We start from the raw sequence: 19,748 nt of genomic DNA, 5'->3' as shown, positions 1-19,748 counted from the left end.
TTGTATGAAAGTGAATATGGAGGCCACTTAAGTCAGCATTTACTGTTTCATTTAGAACTTAATGAGGAAGTCAGCAAATTCTTGAGAAGATTACCAAAGGCTTCACTGAAACAGATTTCAGACAACACTTCAGGATGTCAAGGGCTACTTTTAACTACATCTGTCAGCGCCTAAACATCACAGTCGTTATTCAGTGCGCTGACATTCTGTTTTTTTATGTTCTAAAATGTTCTAAATGTTCTAAAATAAGAGAGGAAAAGAGACTTGACTTACAAGAAACTTTTAAGTTTAAGCCAAGCACTTATGCTATATTAACCTGTGTTAATTCACACTCTCTAGACAGCAAGTATCTCAGATGAGTTCCTTACTTGACCGTTTGAGTGCAATAAATGTTTTTAGTGAAAAAATAAAAATGAAGTGAGAGAATCATGATCTCAATTCTTTAAGAGAATAATCATGATTCACATTTTAGCAAGAATCGTGCAGCCCTAATTCTGATAAGACTGTTTACACTATGGTTGCATTGCTAATGTCAAAGTGGCTCCAATCAGAATTGAAAAGTGTGATTTGGGCTGTTCACACATACATAAAAAAAACCCAACTCAGATCTGAGTCATATATGAGGAGGGGGAAAAAAATCTGATTTGGGACACTATTCCTGCATGGTGAATGCAGTAACTGAATTTTGCAAAATAGTGATCCCACATTAATGCATCAAAACTTGTTTCTAATTGTTTATTAATAATTAGTAAAGTCTTAACAACCTCATTAGTAACCTAATTAGAAATCATCGGTAATGGTAGTCTTGTTGTAAAGTGGTATCAAAAAAAAAAAAAAAAAAAAAAAAAAAAAAGTCAAAAGTATCAGTATATGTGCTGGTGCCATGCATGGTAGTGTTGTGTTTTGGTGTGATACCGAGTCAACTTTTCCATTCTGGAGCTCCTGTATCTCCTTGGCACGTGGTCCATCATCAGTGAACAGCCGGTAACAGTGTGGCAGCAGCAGCAGGGCTGGTAACTCATTCATATGGAAGACGATAGCCGTGGTCCAGGTGGATTTTACACTGTTACACTTTACTGGACCCCTCAGTCAATATGCTTCAACTCAGCTGTTTAAAATGTGACAGTATGTAAACGGCACTGTCCTTAACACAAACTGTAATTTATCTCATAAAGAGATTAACCTGACACTTGTACACTGTAGGGGCTTTTAACAAAGTTGAAATTTCCAATATGGTAGGAGAGGTTGTTGTTGTTGAGCGGATTGTTGTCATGTCCCCGCAGTGCCTGTAGTGGTGCTGTGAGGAGTCTGCTGTGGATCCAACAAAAATCCCCAGCAGCCTACCTACTGCTTGTAATTTGCTCTGGATAGCCTATATTTACATGCATCCATATTTCAAGATATACCGAGCTCGATGAAGATCACTGTTACTATCCTATCTCGAATATCGATGCACAAATAGCCTAGCTGATTCTAATAGACATTTCGGCCGTCTATCTGGAGCGAATACCTTACACAGCCCATACCAATTCAAGGTAAGCGAAACCGTATACAGCCTCGGTCTCGATTTCTGAGTGTACCGTTTTGCGCAGGCTTCTATCGGTCAGGCGCTCAACTAGAGGCCGGTGTGCTATCGAAGCTAAGAGGCCTCTTATTAATGAGTCATTTATTTTTTAAACTTGTGATCTGACCGAATGACTCATTGTCTTCAATACTTGTGGGGTGTTGCGCAATGTTAACAGTTTTAAGTCTCGTAGCCTGCTAATTTCACATTATATAACGATAGTGGCTGTAATGGCCATCGTTTATCACGGAGGCCTTCGGAGATAGGCCTGAAGCCTCGTATGTAGACCCTTTGTTTGAAAGTATTTGGGCATAAATGAAGCATATGTATTTACACTAAAACCTCACGACTGGGGCCGATTAAATTGTTGCTTCCATGTCATGATTACGCTTGCAATTTTCTAAATAAAACTGAACTGAAAGTAGACCTTTATAGTGTTACCATTTGCTGATGTTTCCGTTTCCTGGTTAGCTACCGCCTACTAATTTGTGTTTTTAGCTTCGATAGCTTGTTAGCTAACTAGCAAATTTGACTTTTCGGGCCTGGAAATTGTTTATAATATGTATTTTTGCCTGCAGATTGATAGTATTGTATCTTGTGGATTAAAACACGGTCTTAAATTATACGGGTAACGTTTTAAAATCAAAATCAAGTTTCACATCTGTCCTGCTAATGTCGGCAAGCTAAGTAAAGCTAGCTTCACGGACTCTGCTGGTAGTTAACGTTACATTAGCTAACGTTAGTCACAGTTTGCTGCCTCTAAAGTTGGTAATGTTCACCCAGGCTGATTTTGATGACATGTTTCCAGCCTGTCCGTGTATATCCGACATTTACCCCAGTTGTCAGCGCCTTCAGAACAACTTGAAAACATAAAGTTAAATAGAAGTTAGCAGCTAGGTAAGCTAACATTACTACTGAAGCTAGGCAACTAACGCTTTAATCATCGTTAAAGTGTATTGCGATATACCTGTAGCATCCTATTTGTGTGGGTGTTTATAATGAAGCATTGCTTAAAAAGCACCGTTCGTGTTTCTTGTCGATAAGGCTACTTTCTTGTTATTTAGTCTTGCAGTGATGCCTAACTTGCACCACAGCAAGTGACTGTTTTCTTGCTTGTAACTTTGTCCTGTGATATACCGTTTAACCACTATCATATGATCTGCTAGCTTGTGTTAGCTTGAAGGATAATTTAATGGACTGATGGTTGAATAAATTGCTTATTCTCTGTTTACCATGTTAGTCAATGAGAGTTTCAGAGACTGGTAAATAAGAGGGTGTAAAATGAACTTGGCAGTACTCAGAGGCAACGTTTGACTAGACTAATAAGTCTCGAATAAATACTCAACATTTTATATTATAGTTATGATTCAATGAATATACTCACGCTGCAGTAAACAGAGAATGCATGATATGGTTAAGAATCATTACGATTATTTTGACAGCAATTGCAGTTTGTGGAAATTATAATTGTTACATCACAATTTTTAATTTCTTTGACAAAAAAACAAACAAACATTTGTTGTGGTCTGTACCAAATAAACATCTGATCCGTCTAACATCAGGAAAATAAGATTTTGTAGGCCAGGAATCTGCTACAGTACTTCATTATAATGATCTTTTGTCACACAGTTTACCTTTATCAAAAAATTACAGCCTCTGCAGTTTAGTTATTGTGCTTGGCTATGCTGCAATTTCAGTAATATTTTGATTAATTCTGCCCCCCTCATACATATTTATTCATTATTCACAGCATATACACATGTATTAGTTTAATAAACAAGCACTGGTGAATGAAATACATCATGAATCTTGGAATGTCAATTTTAACATTACGCTAGAAATAATTAGGAAGCAAATTATATTGCATAGTTATGTTAATTATGATATTTATTAGAGCTGCAACGATTAATCAGTTATCACATTAATCGTCAGCTATATAGATGATCAATTTATTGGTTTGAGTCATTTTAAGAAAAAAAAGGTCCAAACTCTGATTTGAGCTTCTTAGATGTGAATATTTTCTGCTTTCTTAACTCCTCTTTTGGATTGTGGATAAAAACAAGATATTTGAGGACATCATTTTGGACTTTCAGAAACACTGATCAACATTTTTGGACCAAACAACTAATTGGTTTGGGGAGAAAATGATCAAAAATTGATCAATAATGAAAATAATCGTTACAGGAAAGACTTGAAAAATACTTTTGAAGTGACGAGATTGTGGCAGGATTAATTAATCAATTAATTCACAAAATAATCATCAGATAAATCACCAATGAAAATAAATGTTGGCTGCAGCTCTATTATTTATTCTCATCAAATACTTAAATTGGCTGAGGGCAAGATACAGTAAGTCAGTAAACTTTGTGGAGGACCTTTCGAAACCATAGTTACAAGGTGCTGTACAGAGCAAACATTGTAGAAAAATAAGCACAAAAAACAACAATGAAAACTACCTAGAGGGCAAACATGTTACAGGATATAGTACTTACAAAACAAATTAGTTTTTAATAGCCTCTTAAAACTTTTAACTGTTTCAGACAGTCACCTGTTGGAGTGCCTCTTAAACCCGCATGTGCTTGCATGATTATCTCCTCCTCAGTTTGAAGTGCGTTAGTGATATAACTCTTGGTTTTCCCTGCATTTATCCCATCAGCTGATGTTGTCAAGGACAAGAGTCACGTGATGTATGAAGGCAAACACATACACTTCTCAGAGGTGGACAATAAGCCGTTGTGCTCGTACAGCCCAAAGCTCTGCAAGCAGCGCAGACTAAATGGCTACGCTTTCTGTATCCGGCACGTCCTGGAGGATAAGACAGCCCCCTTCAAGCAATGTGAATATGTGGCCAAGTACAACAGCCAGCGATGTACCAACCCCATCCCCAAGTCTGAGGACCGCAGGTGTGTATGTGTGTGCTTTTTTTGATGAAATGTTGTCTTATTAAAGGTGTGTCCCAAATTTCTGTCGTCAAAATTATACAAAAATGTGATTTAATCAGGCATCAAAAAGGGTTAGCTATACCCTAAAACTCCTGTCTCACTTCCTGGTTTGAAAAAGGCGGGGATACTGCTCAAGCACTGATAAAATTACAATGTTAAATGGACAAGAGTTGCAAAATATATTTTTCCAGCGTAATTTAAGAGTAAAAATCAAAACCTCCCCAGAAGTTATCAAGAATGAGTGCTAGTATGCTGAGGATGTGTTCTTGTTTTCCAGATACTGTAACAGCCACCTGCAGGTTCTCGGCTTCATCCCCAAGAAGGAACGGAAAAAGAAACACGATGCTTTGGAGGAAATGCGCTCACGGGCTCACCTGGAGTCGGTGGCTCTCAACATAACTGTGCCCTCTCTAGCTCTGAAAGCTTCCAATGGTCTAGATGAACTTCCGCCATCTCCCCCCTGTTCACGCCTGTTACCCCTCCCTGACGGGGAGCTCCTGGACCCTTTTGCCTTTTATGAGGACGACACAGACGGGGAGGAGGTGGGCACTCCTCGCAAGAGCAGTGCCATCAAGAAGAAACTACAGAGTCGCCTTGTGCTCAACCAGAAACTCTGCCATGACACGGACCTCTTCCAGCCACCTCTTGAGCACTTTAGTCCCTCCCCTGTCCCCCACGTCCACCCCTCATCGCCGCTCAACACTCATCTCCCACGGCAGCAGTCAGGTCTTCTTCAGCCGCCACAGCACTCGAACGTGACGTCTTTCATCTTCCCCGGTCAGCAGCAGGGTTTATTATGCAATCCACCACCACCTCAGACGGTCAACTTTCTGCCTCCAGGGATGCCCGCTAATGCAGCACCCAGTCCCGTGCAACCCTCCGGGCCATCACTCAGCAGGAAAATGCCTTTCACTGCTACTCACTTGCCGGTCAGCTGCAAGGACAGTGGCAGTAGCAATCAGCGGCATGTGGTTGTCATGCGTCCCGCTGCCTTCTCACCTTCTGCCAGCTGCCTGGCCAGGTTGCAACATCTGGTGCAGCTCTGTGCCAAGAGACACCGGGAGCACGGAGACCTCTTTCCCCATCTAGGTGATTAATTTATATGCATTAACACCAGTGTTTAAACTCAGTGTATTTTTCTGTACATATAATTCATGTGTACATCTTAAAGGGTCAGGTCACCCCAAAATCAAAAATACATTAGTTTTGAATGTTTTTTTCTAATGTATTTTTTTGGTGCTTTGAACATCACCAGGCAAGTGCCATTTAGTCCTGTTATATTGGAGAGGAGGCCTTTCTACATCAGATATCTCCAAAACTCGTGCTAAAAAAAGCTAGATGGATAAATAGCAATACAGTCCAGGGGATTTTGAGGTGAACTGTCCTCTTAAGGAATGTGAGATACTTACCTATTAGTGTCAAAATTGAGATTAGATGCCATAGATGAGCTGCTCTAACAAGTTCTCTCTCCAGGATTGGATTGGTCAGAAGACAGTGCTGATGATGATGATGAAGAGGAGGCAGAGACACTAATTCCTTTCCAGAGCTCTTGGAGGCCACAGAATGGGTAAGTATCCAGACACTTGAGGGGATAGTTCAGGTTATTTGAAGCCAAAGTCAAAGTTAATTGTCATGTTTCATTTGGGGCTGCAACATCTGTAAACTGTCAGAAAATAGTCTCCATCCCAGTTTTTCAAAGTCCAAGATGTATTGTCTTATTTTATCAGACCAAAACCCAAAGATATTCAGTTTCATAATACATGGATACATGATAAGAAAAGAAGGAAGTCTCCATATTTGAGAGGCTGAAATCAGCTTTTACTGCCATTTTGCATGACCAGCATACCCCGAGCCTGCTGGGGGCATGCTGGCCATCTACTAACAATACTAGTATTACCAGTAATACTTGTAATACACTGAATTTGGATACGTACCTTCAAATAATCCGAAGTGATCCTTTAACCCCACAGTATAAACTTTTCCCTGACACTGTTCATTCTGTTATTTTCTAAACAGTTTGGAAGATGAGAGTGGTTCCTCACGGAGAACGAGGCTACTGAGGCTTTGCTCGTACCTCCAGGAGAAATACAAGCACATGTGCAGGCAGGAGAGGGCAAGTATCCGCCAAAAGAGATACCGCTATGCCTTCCGTAAAGCCTTGCTGCACGCCGCCAGTAATAACCCTGACTGTGCCGGGAAGCTGATCCAGGAGTTGCGTGGTGCCTCTCGAAGCTCCTCGAGGTACTCTCACAAATGTCATTTTAGTCAGTTGTTGACTTGTATGAATTGTGTTAGATCAAACCTTATGCGTTGTAGTTTCCAAAAACAGACGAGATTTCATCCACTGTTTTGCATCAGTGCAAGTGTGCTGCTTTTATGACTCACTTGGTCACTTGGTCTTCTCATCTTGTAATCTTCTCCTAATTTTAAATGTAAGAAACACAACAAATGTGGAGTGTTGTTGCTGTTTGTTCAGTCTGGGGTCTGTATGTCTCTACAGTGTGGCTCCAGCACGGCAGCAGAACACAGATGTGGGGACCTGCACTGGCAGCACAAAGGGCCAGGCCTGCAACAACAGGGCTCTGCCCTTCACTCAACACTGCTTTCAGCGTATCCTTACCACAATGTCACTAACTGTACAGCTGGTTGCTACAAGTGCAGAAGAAGAATGGCTGCGATTCTCTTTTCTAATTTTAATAATTATTAGTTTCAGGCATGCATGTTGTTTAAAAATTAAGTGCAGTTCCCCTTTGTGATGCAGTACCACATGCTCTTTTCCGAGTGTGTTGTGTTATTTCCTTCATTGTTCTCTGCAGACATTCTGTTGAATCGTTCCCAGCAGCTCTTTGCGAGTTGCACAGCCAGATTTGCAGATGGTCAGCAGTGCTCCATCCCCGTGTTTGACATCACCCACCAGACACCACTCTGTGAAGAGCATGCCAAAAAAATGGTGAGTTCAGTATTTAAGTGGAAAAGTTATGATTTTCGGAAATGTGCTTCTCTTTGCAGTTAGATGAGAATTGTCATGTCTGCATGATAAATATTCACCCATTGCAATTTTCATGGGCAGTTGTTTTTTTTAAAAGACTGATCTGCCGATTCCAGTTTTCTTTGTTTCACATAACTATAATTGGCAGCATACACAAACATTTTTGTAACTCTTCATGAATACAACATAAAATACTGACCAGTAAAGTAACTTCTGCATTTTCCCCAAAAGCGCTCCAGGTTACTGCCAGGCCTTGTCCTCTTCTTTCTCCCTCTCCACATTTTTCCTCTCCCCTCTTCTTTTCCCCCTCTCTTCTGTCACACTTTCTTTCCATCTCTACTGGTGTTCTCTCCTCTATTTCTCCCTCATCTTTTCCTAACTCTTCTCTTTATCCTGTTCCTGGAATCAAACATTAACTATTGATTCAGCCTGTCATGTTCCACAAGTTTCATGGTCAAGTTCTCCTATTTAATTGGAAAGGTAGCGTGAGACAAGGTGCAATCTGCAAGCTCGTCATTAGGTGCCAGTAAATACAACACAGTGGTCCGTGAATGTTTTCCTCATTGATTGGACTGCTCTGTTGGATTTCATATGGGCAAATGTCATGGTGACTCAATGCTCTTCCACACAGGACAACTTCCTGCGAGGGGATGGTAACCGACGAGTGCAGCACCAGCAGCAGATACAACGAAAGCCACGCAAAAAGACCAAACCACCGGCGCTCACCAAAAAACACAAGAAGAAAAGGAGGAGAGGACCACGGAGGCCTCAGAAACCCATCCCTCCAGCGCTGCCGCAGGGGAACCTGGGAATGCCTTCTACAAGCCTCGCGATGCCCTCACAGGCCAGCATCAGGTCTGCTACACCTGTCTCTACACTGCAGAGTTAAACATTTAGTGTGCAGCAGCTCCGGTGTCAGGAACAGTCCTCTTATGTTTGAACAGCTCCCTCACTACATACAGCAACATGTTGTATTTCTCATCTTAAGTGTTTTTGTCTTGTCTTTGTCACACCAGCCCCTCAACTCCAGACCTGAGTGCAGAGGAGCTTCCTGATGATATCACCAATGAAATGGCAGACATTCCAAATGACCTCGAGCTGAACCAGGAGGATTTCTCCGACGTGTTACCCAGACTACCTGATGATCTGCAGGACTTCGACCTGTTTGAAGGTTGTCAAACAACTCTTTCTTTGTTTTAACGCTAAGCAACTGCAAATTTCCACAATGTATACCATAAAATATGGACAGGGGAGTCTTGTACAGCACTACTTTTTTTTCTTACTCTACACGATTGGTAGAACAGACAGCAGAACGAAGGTAAATTACATTTTAAACAAGTGAAGATGAGAGAGAAAGCCACAACCACCTTATTCAGACAAAAACATGATCAATTTTGTCCGTCTTGTAATGTGTGTCATTTCTCAATTTCAGAAGGGAAGTCAGTTTCTGTCTCATGAATTTCTTTGGTAATTTCAAGCCATTCCACTGTAGGTGTGTCTGGTTGTAATCATTCATGAGTAATTGTTCTTTTGCTCCTACAGTTGAAAACTTTCAGGAGGTATCTTGTCATTTCCTGTTATTCCTTTTGGCAGATCACTCAAATACAGTGATATGCATGTCTGTGGGATCTGCCGGCCAAGAATATGCTGCACGATTCTCCAAACACATTCCCCAAATAGTTGTATCTTGGCGCACCTCCAAAAAGTGGTGGTGATTTGTCTCATCATCTCCACAATTTCTCCAACCTGTATGATTTGTTGATAGTAAATATGTTTTCATTTTACGATAATTGAGAACATGATTCTTCCAGTCAAATTCACGTCAGTACATAGAACGAGATGTGGAAAAATAGTTTTTGCATATTCTTCCTTTGTTGACTGGATATTTTATCCTTCATCATCTTTCTCCCATCTCTCCTTGATATAGGTTGTGGTAGTTCCCCAACCCTTTGTAATTCTCTGGTAAAGTTTTCGACAGATTTAGAACTACTAGTCCAGCCCTCTACCAGGAATTGTATTAGGGCAGTGAGATTGAGTTTTGATTGGGCAATATCAAGTAAAAACCCTGCGCACACATCCAGTGATGAGTTACACTTCGAATTGCTGGAAAACCGGGCTGGTGAAGTGTGATGACTCACAGCAGAGAGAGAGAGCGCTCAAGGCAGACATGAGAAAGCGAGCGTGTGAATATGGACCGAAGTGTTGGCATGATATTAACTTTCTTTTATCATGATGTTACTCTAATATTCTGTGGTTTACTCTGCAGTCCTGAGTCTCTGTTAACAGTGACAAACAACTATATCCGTGTTATATACCATACTTCTATATATACCATGAAATGTCTGTATTTCAATTTCCTGGCCTGAATTGTATTATTTCATCATAATCATTCCCAAATTGCGTCATTTTCCCCAATTTCTTTTGAAGAATAATGCCTAAATGTCTGAAAAAGTCAAGCTTTTCAAAATTGTATATTTCTCTTAGCATCTGAAAGTTTTGTAATGTGCCCTTTAAAGTACAGTAGGCAGTCCATGCAATTTTGTTTAAGTTCTGTATCACATGCAAGCCATTTGAGTGTTTTTTTAAGTGGATCCACAAATTTCCTTGTTTTATAACATCAAACAGACTGCTCTTTTTGTGCACTCTGCCTTTAATATGCACAATAACAAAGTCCTCCCAGTATGATTTTATAATGACAACTGTTGCATATTTGTGATATTTGTAGGAAAGAACGGGGAGTTACTGCCCACCACAGAGGAGGCTGAGGAGCTGGTGCGTGCGCTGCAGGCGATGGGCTCCTACCCGGACTCTTTGGTGTGCCTGACCTCCATGGGAGACCTGGCCCCATCTGAAGGAGTGGACCACCGAGCCATGACCGTGTTCCCTGGTCCGGTGCAGCCAGGGGGGATGGGGGACCTGCTCAACAGCCGCATCCCTACAGAGAACTTCACCAGCCTCGAGCTGGAGGACAATCTACTGCAGTCCACCGGGAGTCACTTTCCCCCCTCGCCGCCATCTCAGCCCACCACCCAGCCCCCGACGTCGTGCTCCAACCTAACATCATCTTCCTCTACGGTGTCCCCCTCCACCACCTCCCTGCTCACTCAGACCTCCATCACAGAGCGAACGTTTTCCCGGACACACACGTCACACGTCCTGGCCAAGTCGGACGCATCCACATCGTCTCCCCAAGGCAGCCACTACAGCAGTGAGCACGTGCCATCCCCATACAGTGACCACATATCTTCTCCCCACGCCAGCTCCTTTCAGACGGACACCCCTCTGCTGCTGGAGGTCCCTCTCAGCGGGGTCCCTGGAACCCCGCGTTCAACATGGAACAACCTCCCCCTCCCCCTCACGGACCCCACGCAATTTGGCAATCTCATAGGATCAGAAAGTCATCTCATATCCACCTCACTATCCACTCCCCCGGCCACCACCACCCACTCTGTGACGCTGCAGCCCATGGCGGCGCTCTCAGCGATGCCCCAGAGCGGCTTGACAGGTTTATCGACTCCCCCTGCTCCTTCATCCTCCTCACACGACCTTCTGACCTCCACACAGCCCAAGCAACAGCTCCCTCAGTTCAGCGCGGCCTTTGGCCATCAACTGGCCTCCCACAGTGGCATCCCGAAAGATGTGCAGCCCAGCCACAGCTCTACAGCACCCCCCGCTGGCTTCTCCATAGTTAGTGCCACCGCTGCAAGTGCCAACAGCGCCACACCACCCTTCACGCAGAGTAAATGAGAGCAGGCGAAGTGGCCTGCAGCGGCTGCACAACGGTCTGTGGACTCACAGTCACTTATACAACCCAGTGGACTGGCTCCCGAACGACCACCCCCTCTTCATCTGCTACATGTGTGCAATGTGGTAATAGTGCACTATTTGATAATGAATTTGCACAACCTCGAGATTTTCCTAAATATTTTCTATTTGCGTTTTATCCTGCAGCCAGACGCTCTCTGGGATTTTAAGTCAGTGTGAGTCCACTCGTTTGATGCCTTGTGGTTTCGTCAGCAGGGGGTAACAGATTTTCAGCAGTGCAGAGATCGAAAAGAGGCTGATGCTGCGCTACTAGTGGGACAGCGGCCTAAGATGATCCATGGAGTGGTATGCTGCTCGTTCAGTGTCACATGTTGGTCTTCACAGTAGTAATATGTCATTTGTGTTTCACTTGCATGTGTCCTTTTCTAATGGCAGGTACCACTTCAATGTTGAGCCGCTGTCAGACTCTCAACTCGATGCATAGCCACAGCCAGTCTGAGTAATCAATCACAGAAATTTAGAGCCAACTAACCAAATAATACTTCGATTATCTTTGGCATGTTATTTTTTAGTAGAACACAATCACACATGACATTAAATCATATTAAAGTCCATGTCACAGAACATTAACCAGGCATTTGGACATTATTTATAATTAAATGCATACAATGACATACAATTCATTATAATTCATTAATTTAGAATTCATGATGAGTAACTGGATGATACAGTCATGACATAAGCCATTTTTTACCAGCATGTGATTGTGTTCTACTAATAAATTAAAAATGCCAAGGATAATCACACTATTATTTGGTTTGTTGGCTCTAAATTCTGAGATCCGTTAGTCAGACTGGCTACGGTGGCTAGGCTAGCCACTAGCTCCAATATCAGCTTTAGGTACATTGCCCAGGATATATGAAATTAGCTTACAAATGCATCGGGGTGATAGTGGCCTAACTTTAGAGTGTCACCTGCTGTTAGGATATGACATGAGCCAGTGGAACATGAGTGGCACACCACTACTGTAGACACTGGAGCATACCACTTCAAGGATCACCATATGCTTCGGTTCTGTTAGTGACATACCATCAGCCACTTTTTGATCTCGGCATCACTCCAGATTTTTGTGATGAAATAAACGGGTGAAAATTTGGCGGAAGGACCTTTAGCAGAGATTATGTGTCACAGTGCTCAGAATTCATCGATGTAAAAGCCTCAATCAGTGGTCGCTTTGTTTGCTTTGCCAGTTTAAAAGTCCTGTCTTTAAATGATCAACTGTACCCTGCCTTGCTCAGATGGCCATTGCATTTTTTTTTATTTCTCCACTTGTTTCATACACTGCTCGTGTCACCCTCTGAAAAAGATGAGTGCAGGTTGTGATATTTGTGACCCATTATGTTTCAAGCTATTTAACTGTTATCATGATATAGAATCTTACCGAGTCACAGTCATACGAATTTACCAAAATACTTTTAAACAGCTGTTTTTATATTGTGTATAATGTATATGTGCTCATTTATTGGTTTGCTCAGACGTCAAAATCTCTGACCTCGCCATTGGTTGTGCGACTCTGAGTGGCCTAGTAGACACTTGAAGGTAAATATAGTTTCTTAAAGCAATAAACACATTAACATAACTCTAGCGTTGTAAGGTATTTTATTGGTCTCATTACATGTAGCTTCACTTGCTTAATCCAGGCTGGATCAGGAATATATTTTGGCCTCTATAACTGTTGTAAACTTTTTTTTATTGTTTATTATTTTACAGCAGTTTGACTCAGAACTAGAGCCAATAGAGACCAGCGATCAGGTCAGTCTTCTCTCGGGTCATATGGAGTGGATTTTCAAGGCTAATAAAATGAGTTTCAGTGTTAATGGTAGGGGTGATGACGGCGTAATCCAGGGACTTTAAGTGTCTACTCTGAAAGGTGCCCTCTGGTCCACATATACAATGGTCATTAATGACTTTCATGTCTCATAAAAGGCTGATTCAGTTTCAGGACTCCCAAGGAAACCCACTGTAACACATCAAGGCCATACTACCCAGAAAAGGTCGTCTAGGTAGTGATTTAAAGGAGCAATATGTAACATAAACCGTAGAGTCAAAATAATAAATGCTGCTGTTCAAATAGACTGTACATTAACAAGGTTAAACTCCTATTTTAAGGGACATTTCACCCCGAAAATCAAAAAATAATATTTTTCCTCTGGCCTGTAGTGCTATTTATCCATCTAGATTTTTTTTTGGAGTTTGCTGAGTTGTGTAGATATCAGATGTAAAGATGTCCACCTTCTCGGGCACTTGGATAGTGGTGCTCAAAGCGTCAAAGAAAATAGACTAGAAAAACTCGACAACAGTAACTCTTTCCAAGAACCATGACCTGGTTGCTCATGATAATCTACAGAACTTGTGAGTAGTTTAAAGTAAGAACCGTTTTCTTTATATGGTTCAATCTTTGTTTATTTTAGTTAAGTTTATTTCTTAGTTTAAGACAAGTCAAACAAACAAAACATCAAGAACTCAAGAATACAAGTAATAGGCTTTCTGGATTGAAAATCCTGAATCTGCTTTAAACCGGCAGGTCATGAATTACAGATGGTTGTGCCTTGAACTGAGAATACAATTTGTGCCAGAAACTACTTTCTCTCTGCAGAAGAGTCCAGAAGTTTTTTTTACCAGAAAAAAGTACTTCCTACATGAAACTGCTCACAACCAGGTCTGTGGATTATCTCGAGTAACTGGGTCATGATTCCTGAAAATTGCCGTTGAGTTTTTCTAGTGCATTTTTTTAATTATATCTGTTATCTGTTATAGTCGAGAGAAGGCAGACGTCTCTACAGCTGATATCTCCCAGATTCAGCACCTCACACCAAAACTTGAGCTGGATAAATAAGACTGTAGGCCAGACAGAAAATGTGTGGTTTTGATTTCGATTTTAAAAATAGAGTGACTGCCTGCCAGACTCCATTAACATATTGCTCAGTTTAACTATTGTAAACATCTGCTCCTTCTAAAAGATTATTAAGGTTTTCTTACAGCTCAAACTTACTAATTTAGCAAATATTCAGCATTAATTATAAGTAAATTATATATAATGTGAATAAATGTGAAACAAACAAGCAAAACTAGACGTTCTCATGATTTAGTACAGTAAATATATTACATATTTCTCCTTTAAATGGTTTAAACTGGTGTGTTGAGCATGTCTGAGGTAAACAAAAGTCTGTTTTACTCCGTTAAAAGTGATTTTCAAACCTGGGGTCTGATTTGAATTTTAGAGCCCCTCCTCCCCCGTCTGTTAACGACTCATACAGCAGCAGTTACAACCATGGCTTTTGATAGATATAATAATAGACATTTGACAGATTGTCAGACATTGTTGAGTATTAGGTATATAGAGTAGCAGTCTCTATCTTGGGGTTTGTTGGTGAATTATTGAGTAGCAATGGATTGAAATTGTTATTTGCAATGTATTCAGTGGAACCTGTGTCTTGTGGAATGAGTCTTGTTGTTTTTAATGGCTATCAAAATGGTTGTAAGTTCTCTTTGAAGTTGGCGGGATCAATGTCCGTATGCTGTGTATGCTGTCATTTTGTTTTTAAGAATCTCACGAAGGAGAAGACTTTTGATAGCTATTAAACTCCAGGAAGAAGAAGAAGAAGAAGAAGAAGTCTTGAGATTGCATGGGGCAGCAACCCTTCTGTGTGAGAGTATTATAATATTAGATTATGGTCACTGGCTTGATTCATGGCAGTATGAAACGTAGGAATATATGCATCGCCATTTCATTTTGTGGAGAAAATACAGATTGTTTTCCAACATGGATTTGCACAGGAGTGGATGAGGCCGGTGGTGTTTCACATGTCCCGTCTGTCTTGCCTTTTTTTTGTTTGTTTGTTTTTTGTAATTTTTTTTTTTTTTTTGCTCGGACGCTCATTAAACGAACAGCTGCCATCATTACCAGCTCTGAGCTCTGCACCAGAACCCCCCACCCCCCCACCTTCCCCCTTACATTTCCAGCTGTGAGAAGGCCCAGTTCTGTCTCTCCCTTCCAAAGAGAACACACATTATGAAGTGTAAACCCGTAGCTCCACCAGAGACGACTGGGCTTCTTCTCCTCAGTGACTGCAGTGTCGTCGTCACTAACAGTCATGACACAATGCCCTGCAAAATAAAAAACAAAACAAAAAAAGAACACACACAAAAAAACAGCAAAAATAGCAATTCAGGTTGGATGAAAATATTTGCAAGGCATTAACTGCTGTATCCCCCATAGCATGAGATTAGCCGCTGCACCAGTTGCACCAGTTTACTCTCCCAGAAACCACCATGTAGAACAAACTGAACAGGGCTCGTAGGCACATTTAACTGCTTGAATTCAGAAATGGCTGACAAATTCCTATACTCATTGAATGTACTGTATTACTGTTTTTAAAGATAGGATGAGCTAATCTAGTCACCTTTTGTTATTGGTCCTTGTTTAATTTGTCTAAGGTATTTTTTGTATACAAAGGTTTACATTTTTATGTATATTTTTCTTGTGTACAAATTATGTAATATGTGTACAAACACTGTATGTAATATCTGTATATAGTGTGAGAAATTTGATCTTTTGTTTTTGGATGTATAAATAAAACTTGCTGTGAGGTATTTATTGCTATTTTGTGTTTGTATTTTACAAGCAACAGGACATTAATTATGAAATTTATCTTTTAATCAACCTTCAATGTTACAACCCAAAATCTAAGTAAGGTGGGGCGTAAAACCTGAATAAAAACAGAATGCAATGATTTGCAAATAAATAAGTAAGTAACTATACACTAATACTACGAATTTGATGGCTGCAACATGTTCCAAAAAGTTCGGACAAGGGCAACAAACGACTGAGAAAGTTGCAGAATGTTCAAAAAACACATTCAAAAGGTAAACGAGTTAATCGGTAACATGACTGAGTAATAAAGGGGCGTCCTCGAAACGCTTGGATGGTGTGAGGTTCACCACTACGTGAAAAACTGCGTGGGCAAATAATCCAACAGTTTAAGAATAACATTCACCAGCACAAAACTAAAAGGAATTCAAGGATTTCCACCATCCACCGTCTACAAATATTAAAAGATTCAGAGATTATGGAGAAATCTCTACATGTAAAGGGCCAGGCTGAAAACCAACACTGAATACCTGTGACCTTTAACCCATCAGGGAGCACTGCATTAAAAACACATGTAGTTGTATAAACGCTACTACATGGGCTCTGGAACACTGGAAAACTGTTGTCAGTAAACAGAGTTTGACGCTGCATCTACAAATGCAAGTGAAGACAAAGCGAAAGCCATAAATCAACAACATTCAGAAATCCTGCAGACTTCTCAAAGGCCTGAGCTCATCTAAGATGGACTGACGCAAAGTGAAAAAGTGTGCTGAAGTCTGACGAGTCCAGACTTCAGAAATCATGGACGCCGTGACCTCCGGGCTAAAGAGGAAAAGGTTCAAAAGACAGCTTCTGTGATGGTTTGGGGGCGTGTTCCTGCCCATGGCATCATGCTGAAAGGTACTTAAAGGTTTTGGACCAACATACGCCGCCATCCAGACAACATCATTTTCAGAGACGTTCCTGCTAATTCCAGCAAGACGATGCCAAGACGCTCTCTGCTCGTTTTACAACAGCACAGCTTCCTAGTAAAAGAGTTCAGATACTAGACTGTCCTGCCTGAAGTCCAGATCTGTCTCCCATTGAAAATGTCTGGTCCATTATGAACCGCAAAATATGACAACAGAGACCCTGGACTGTTGAGCACCAGATGTTGTACATGAAGCAAGAATTTCACTTTCAAAATTTCCAACAATTGGTATCCTCAGTTCACAAATACTTACTGTTTTTCTGGAACATGTTGCAGGCATCAAGTACATAATAAGTCTAAATTTATAAAAAAAAAAAAACAATTAAGTTAATCAGTTTGAACAATAAATATCTTTTCTTTGTCCAAAAGTTAATGCTTATCATTGCATTCTGTTTTTATTTACTTTTTACACAACATCCTTACTTTTTAAGAATTGGGACTATAAATTAGGACTGTAATACAACACCACACCATGCAATAAGGTCATTTTCTGAAGACGCTGTAGGTCCCTGTATGCACTGTTCTGAATCAAAGCACATTTAAAAAGCTGGTGCAGGCGAAACAAATTTCAAACAAGGTCATGTCAAAGCATACGAGTCGTTCAAACAATGGGAAACACTGCTCATCAAATTTGAACTGGATTTTTATTTTTTCCTTGATCATTTGACAACTTTCAATAAATCCAACAGCACTGTCCTGAATTAGCAAATATGAATACTGGACTATAAACTGTCAGCAAGGTCACACAAAATGAAATGTACATTTTAAGTGATTGCTATCCAGTGTTTACTGAAACTTGAACACATCACAGAACCAAACTTTACTCCCTCTATTACATAATACTGCTCTGTTGGGTTATAAAAATAGTTTAATAGAATATATGCCTACTTGTGCTAAGAAATGACTCCTGGCGATCACACTGCTTTATTGCCATACAACGCACACAAAAGGGGGGGAGGGATACAACTAGTGTAATTGCAACATAATATTGTAGCCTTTTTAAGTACCATTCTTTAAAAACCAAAATAAATTTGCAAAGTGCAACACATACAAAGATAAAGAATCATAACAGACCACGGAAAAGGTGCAAATTGTATTGAATTTGTCTCAGTTTGGGATGGTGGGCTTACATGGCACATCTCACACAAGAAATCTGAATGGAGAGCTAGCTAGCTTTTTTCACAGAAGAGCAGAAAACAAAGAAAAACAGTGAAAATTGTTGAGTCTGGTACCTTTTTTTGATTGGTTAACCGGTTTCTACTTATTTATTTGAACATATTTAGTATATATATATAGTATTTAGACAGTATGGTGAGGAAATGTTCTGTTAAATCAGAAAAGAGTTAAAAGGATAGTTTGACATTTTGGGAAATACACTTAGCTAATCTAGCTAACTAGCTAGCTGCTAGATGAGAAAATCGATGCTGCCGCTTAGATTAACTAAACTCAGTGGTTCTCTAACTGTGGAGCATGGATGACCAGTGGAGTGAAACAAAGTTAAATAGATACGATCATTGTAAGGAAAATAAACAAAGAATTTGCTGACATTTAATTCAATAAAATTCAACTTGAATCCCTTTTATATTAATTGTTCCCCTAAGTGTTGTTAATGACTGATAAAAATTGTGGTGTGTTGCATAACTAAACTTTTTTCAACTTCTAAAGAAGGGCATAAAAGAAAAAGATAGACAATCACTGTTTTAGCCCAAAGACCGGAAACAGCTCGCCTGGCTCTGACAAGAGAAGACGAAACCACCTCTCTGCACCTCTAATAAACCTCATTCATTAACATGTTATGTGCTGTTTATTAAAGTTCCCCCCAGAAGTCTCCAAGTTAAATTTAAGACATTTTAAAACCACTTTTTTAACCTGTAATTAACCTTACCATGTTCACAGCTATACTGGCAAAGGTATTGAGGATATGATGGAAAATAAACATGGATTTTAATTCCTAGAAAAAAAATTACCAAGTACTTGAAATTAGTAAAGCATTTTATTATAATATTCACATTCATATTGCCTGGAATAGGCTTAACACACTCATATTTTGGATCCTGCTGCCATAAACTACATCAAAATATACATCTAATAGTTATTTATGACATTGCTGTATTTATGTACGAAAGGACACAAAAAATTAAGACTTTAGTTGATTCAATATTTTTAAGACCTTATTTTGAAATTTTGAAAATTTCATTTTGAATGTCTGAAAGGTGCATTCCAATCAAAAACGCTGCTAAAAGTTCTTTGTGTGGAAAAAATTAAATAAAAAGAAGCAGCGATATTGCAGTCTTGCTGTGAATTATGTATTTCTTCCTTCATGGGAGAAGAATATTTGTGTCACAGAATCAGTCCGCAGATAGTTCAGGCGTCAGTACTGGTATCAGACATGAAAAAGTGGTATTGTGCCATCCCTACTCTGGACGGAGCCAGGCTAGCTGTTTCCCCATTTCTAGTATTTGTGCTAAGCTAACAGTAGTCTAATATTTAACAGGCAGATATGAGAGAAGGATGATCTTCTTGTTAAACTCTTCCCTAGGGAGAAAATGATGGTATATCCCAAAGTGTTGAACTATCTCTTTAACTTTCTCTGTGTATTGTTGTGTACCGTGTAATGCCCGGCAAAAATAAAACATCATCTGACTCCGGAAGATTGAATCAAAATTCCCCTTTTCTGAGAAGAAGAAAAGATGAGTCCATTTGTTCATGTGCACATTACTCTGGCAAGGAATGACAGAAAGACATATTTTTGATCTTTTCTCATTTGTCATTTAAAGTATTGCTGCATAATGCCGGGGGGGTTAAAAAAAAAAAAAAAGAAGCAATCACAACAAAAACATTTGATCTAACGTCTTAAAGCTGATACT

General features: G+C 40.2%; 1 protein-coding gene across 1 annotated transcript; it reads left to right on the top strand.

The window, feature by feature from the left end:
- Window positions 1-622: 622 nt before the first annotated feature.
- Window positions 623-11,668, top strand: ino80da (INO80 complex subunit Da). Its single transcript, XM_084725086.1, has 10 exons — window positions 623-1,535; window positions 4,221-4,467; window positions 4,784-5,595; window positions 5,980-6,073; window positions 6,523-6,747; window positions 7,007-7,116; window positions 7,323-7,456; window positions 8,127-8,350; window positions 8,512-8,666; window positions 10,221-11,668. The coding sequence occupies exons 2-10, from the start codon at window positions 4,250-4,252 to the stop codon at window positions 11,240-11,242; spliced, it is 2,994 nt and encodes a 997-aa protein (XP_084581212.1). The 5' UTR covers window positions 623-1,535; window positions 4,221-4,249; the 3' UTR covers window positions 11,243-11,668.
- Window positions 11,669-19,748: the final 8,080 nt, after the last annotated feature.

Source organism: Lutjanus erythropterus, chromosome 8 (assembly GCF_056507025.1).
Source record: "Lutjanus erythropterus isolate fLutEry1 chromosome 8, fLutEry1.hap2, whole genome shotgun sequence".
Classification (NCBI taxonomy): domain Eukaryota; kingdom Metazoa; phylum Chordata; class Actinopteri; order Lutjaniformes; family Lutjanidae; genus Lutjanus; species Lutjanus erythropterus.
Note: the sequence above shows the minus strand (reverse complement) of the source record. Positions and strands in the feature narration are given on the sequence as shown.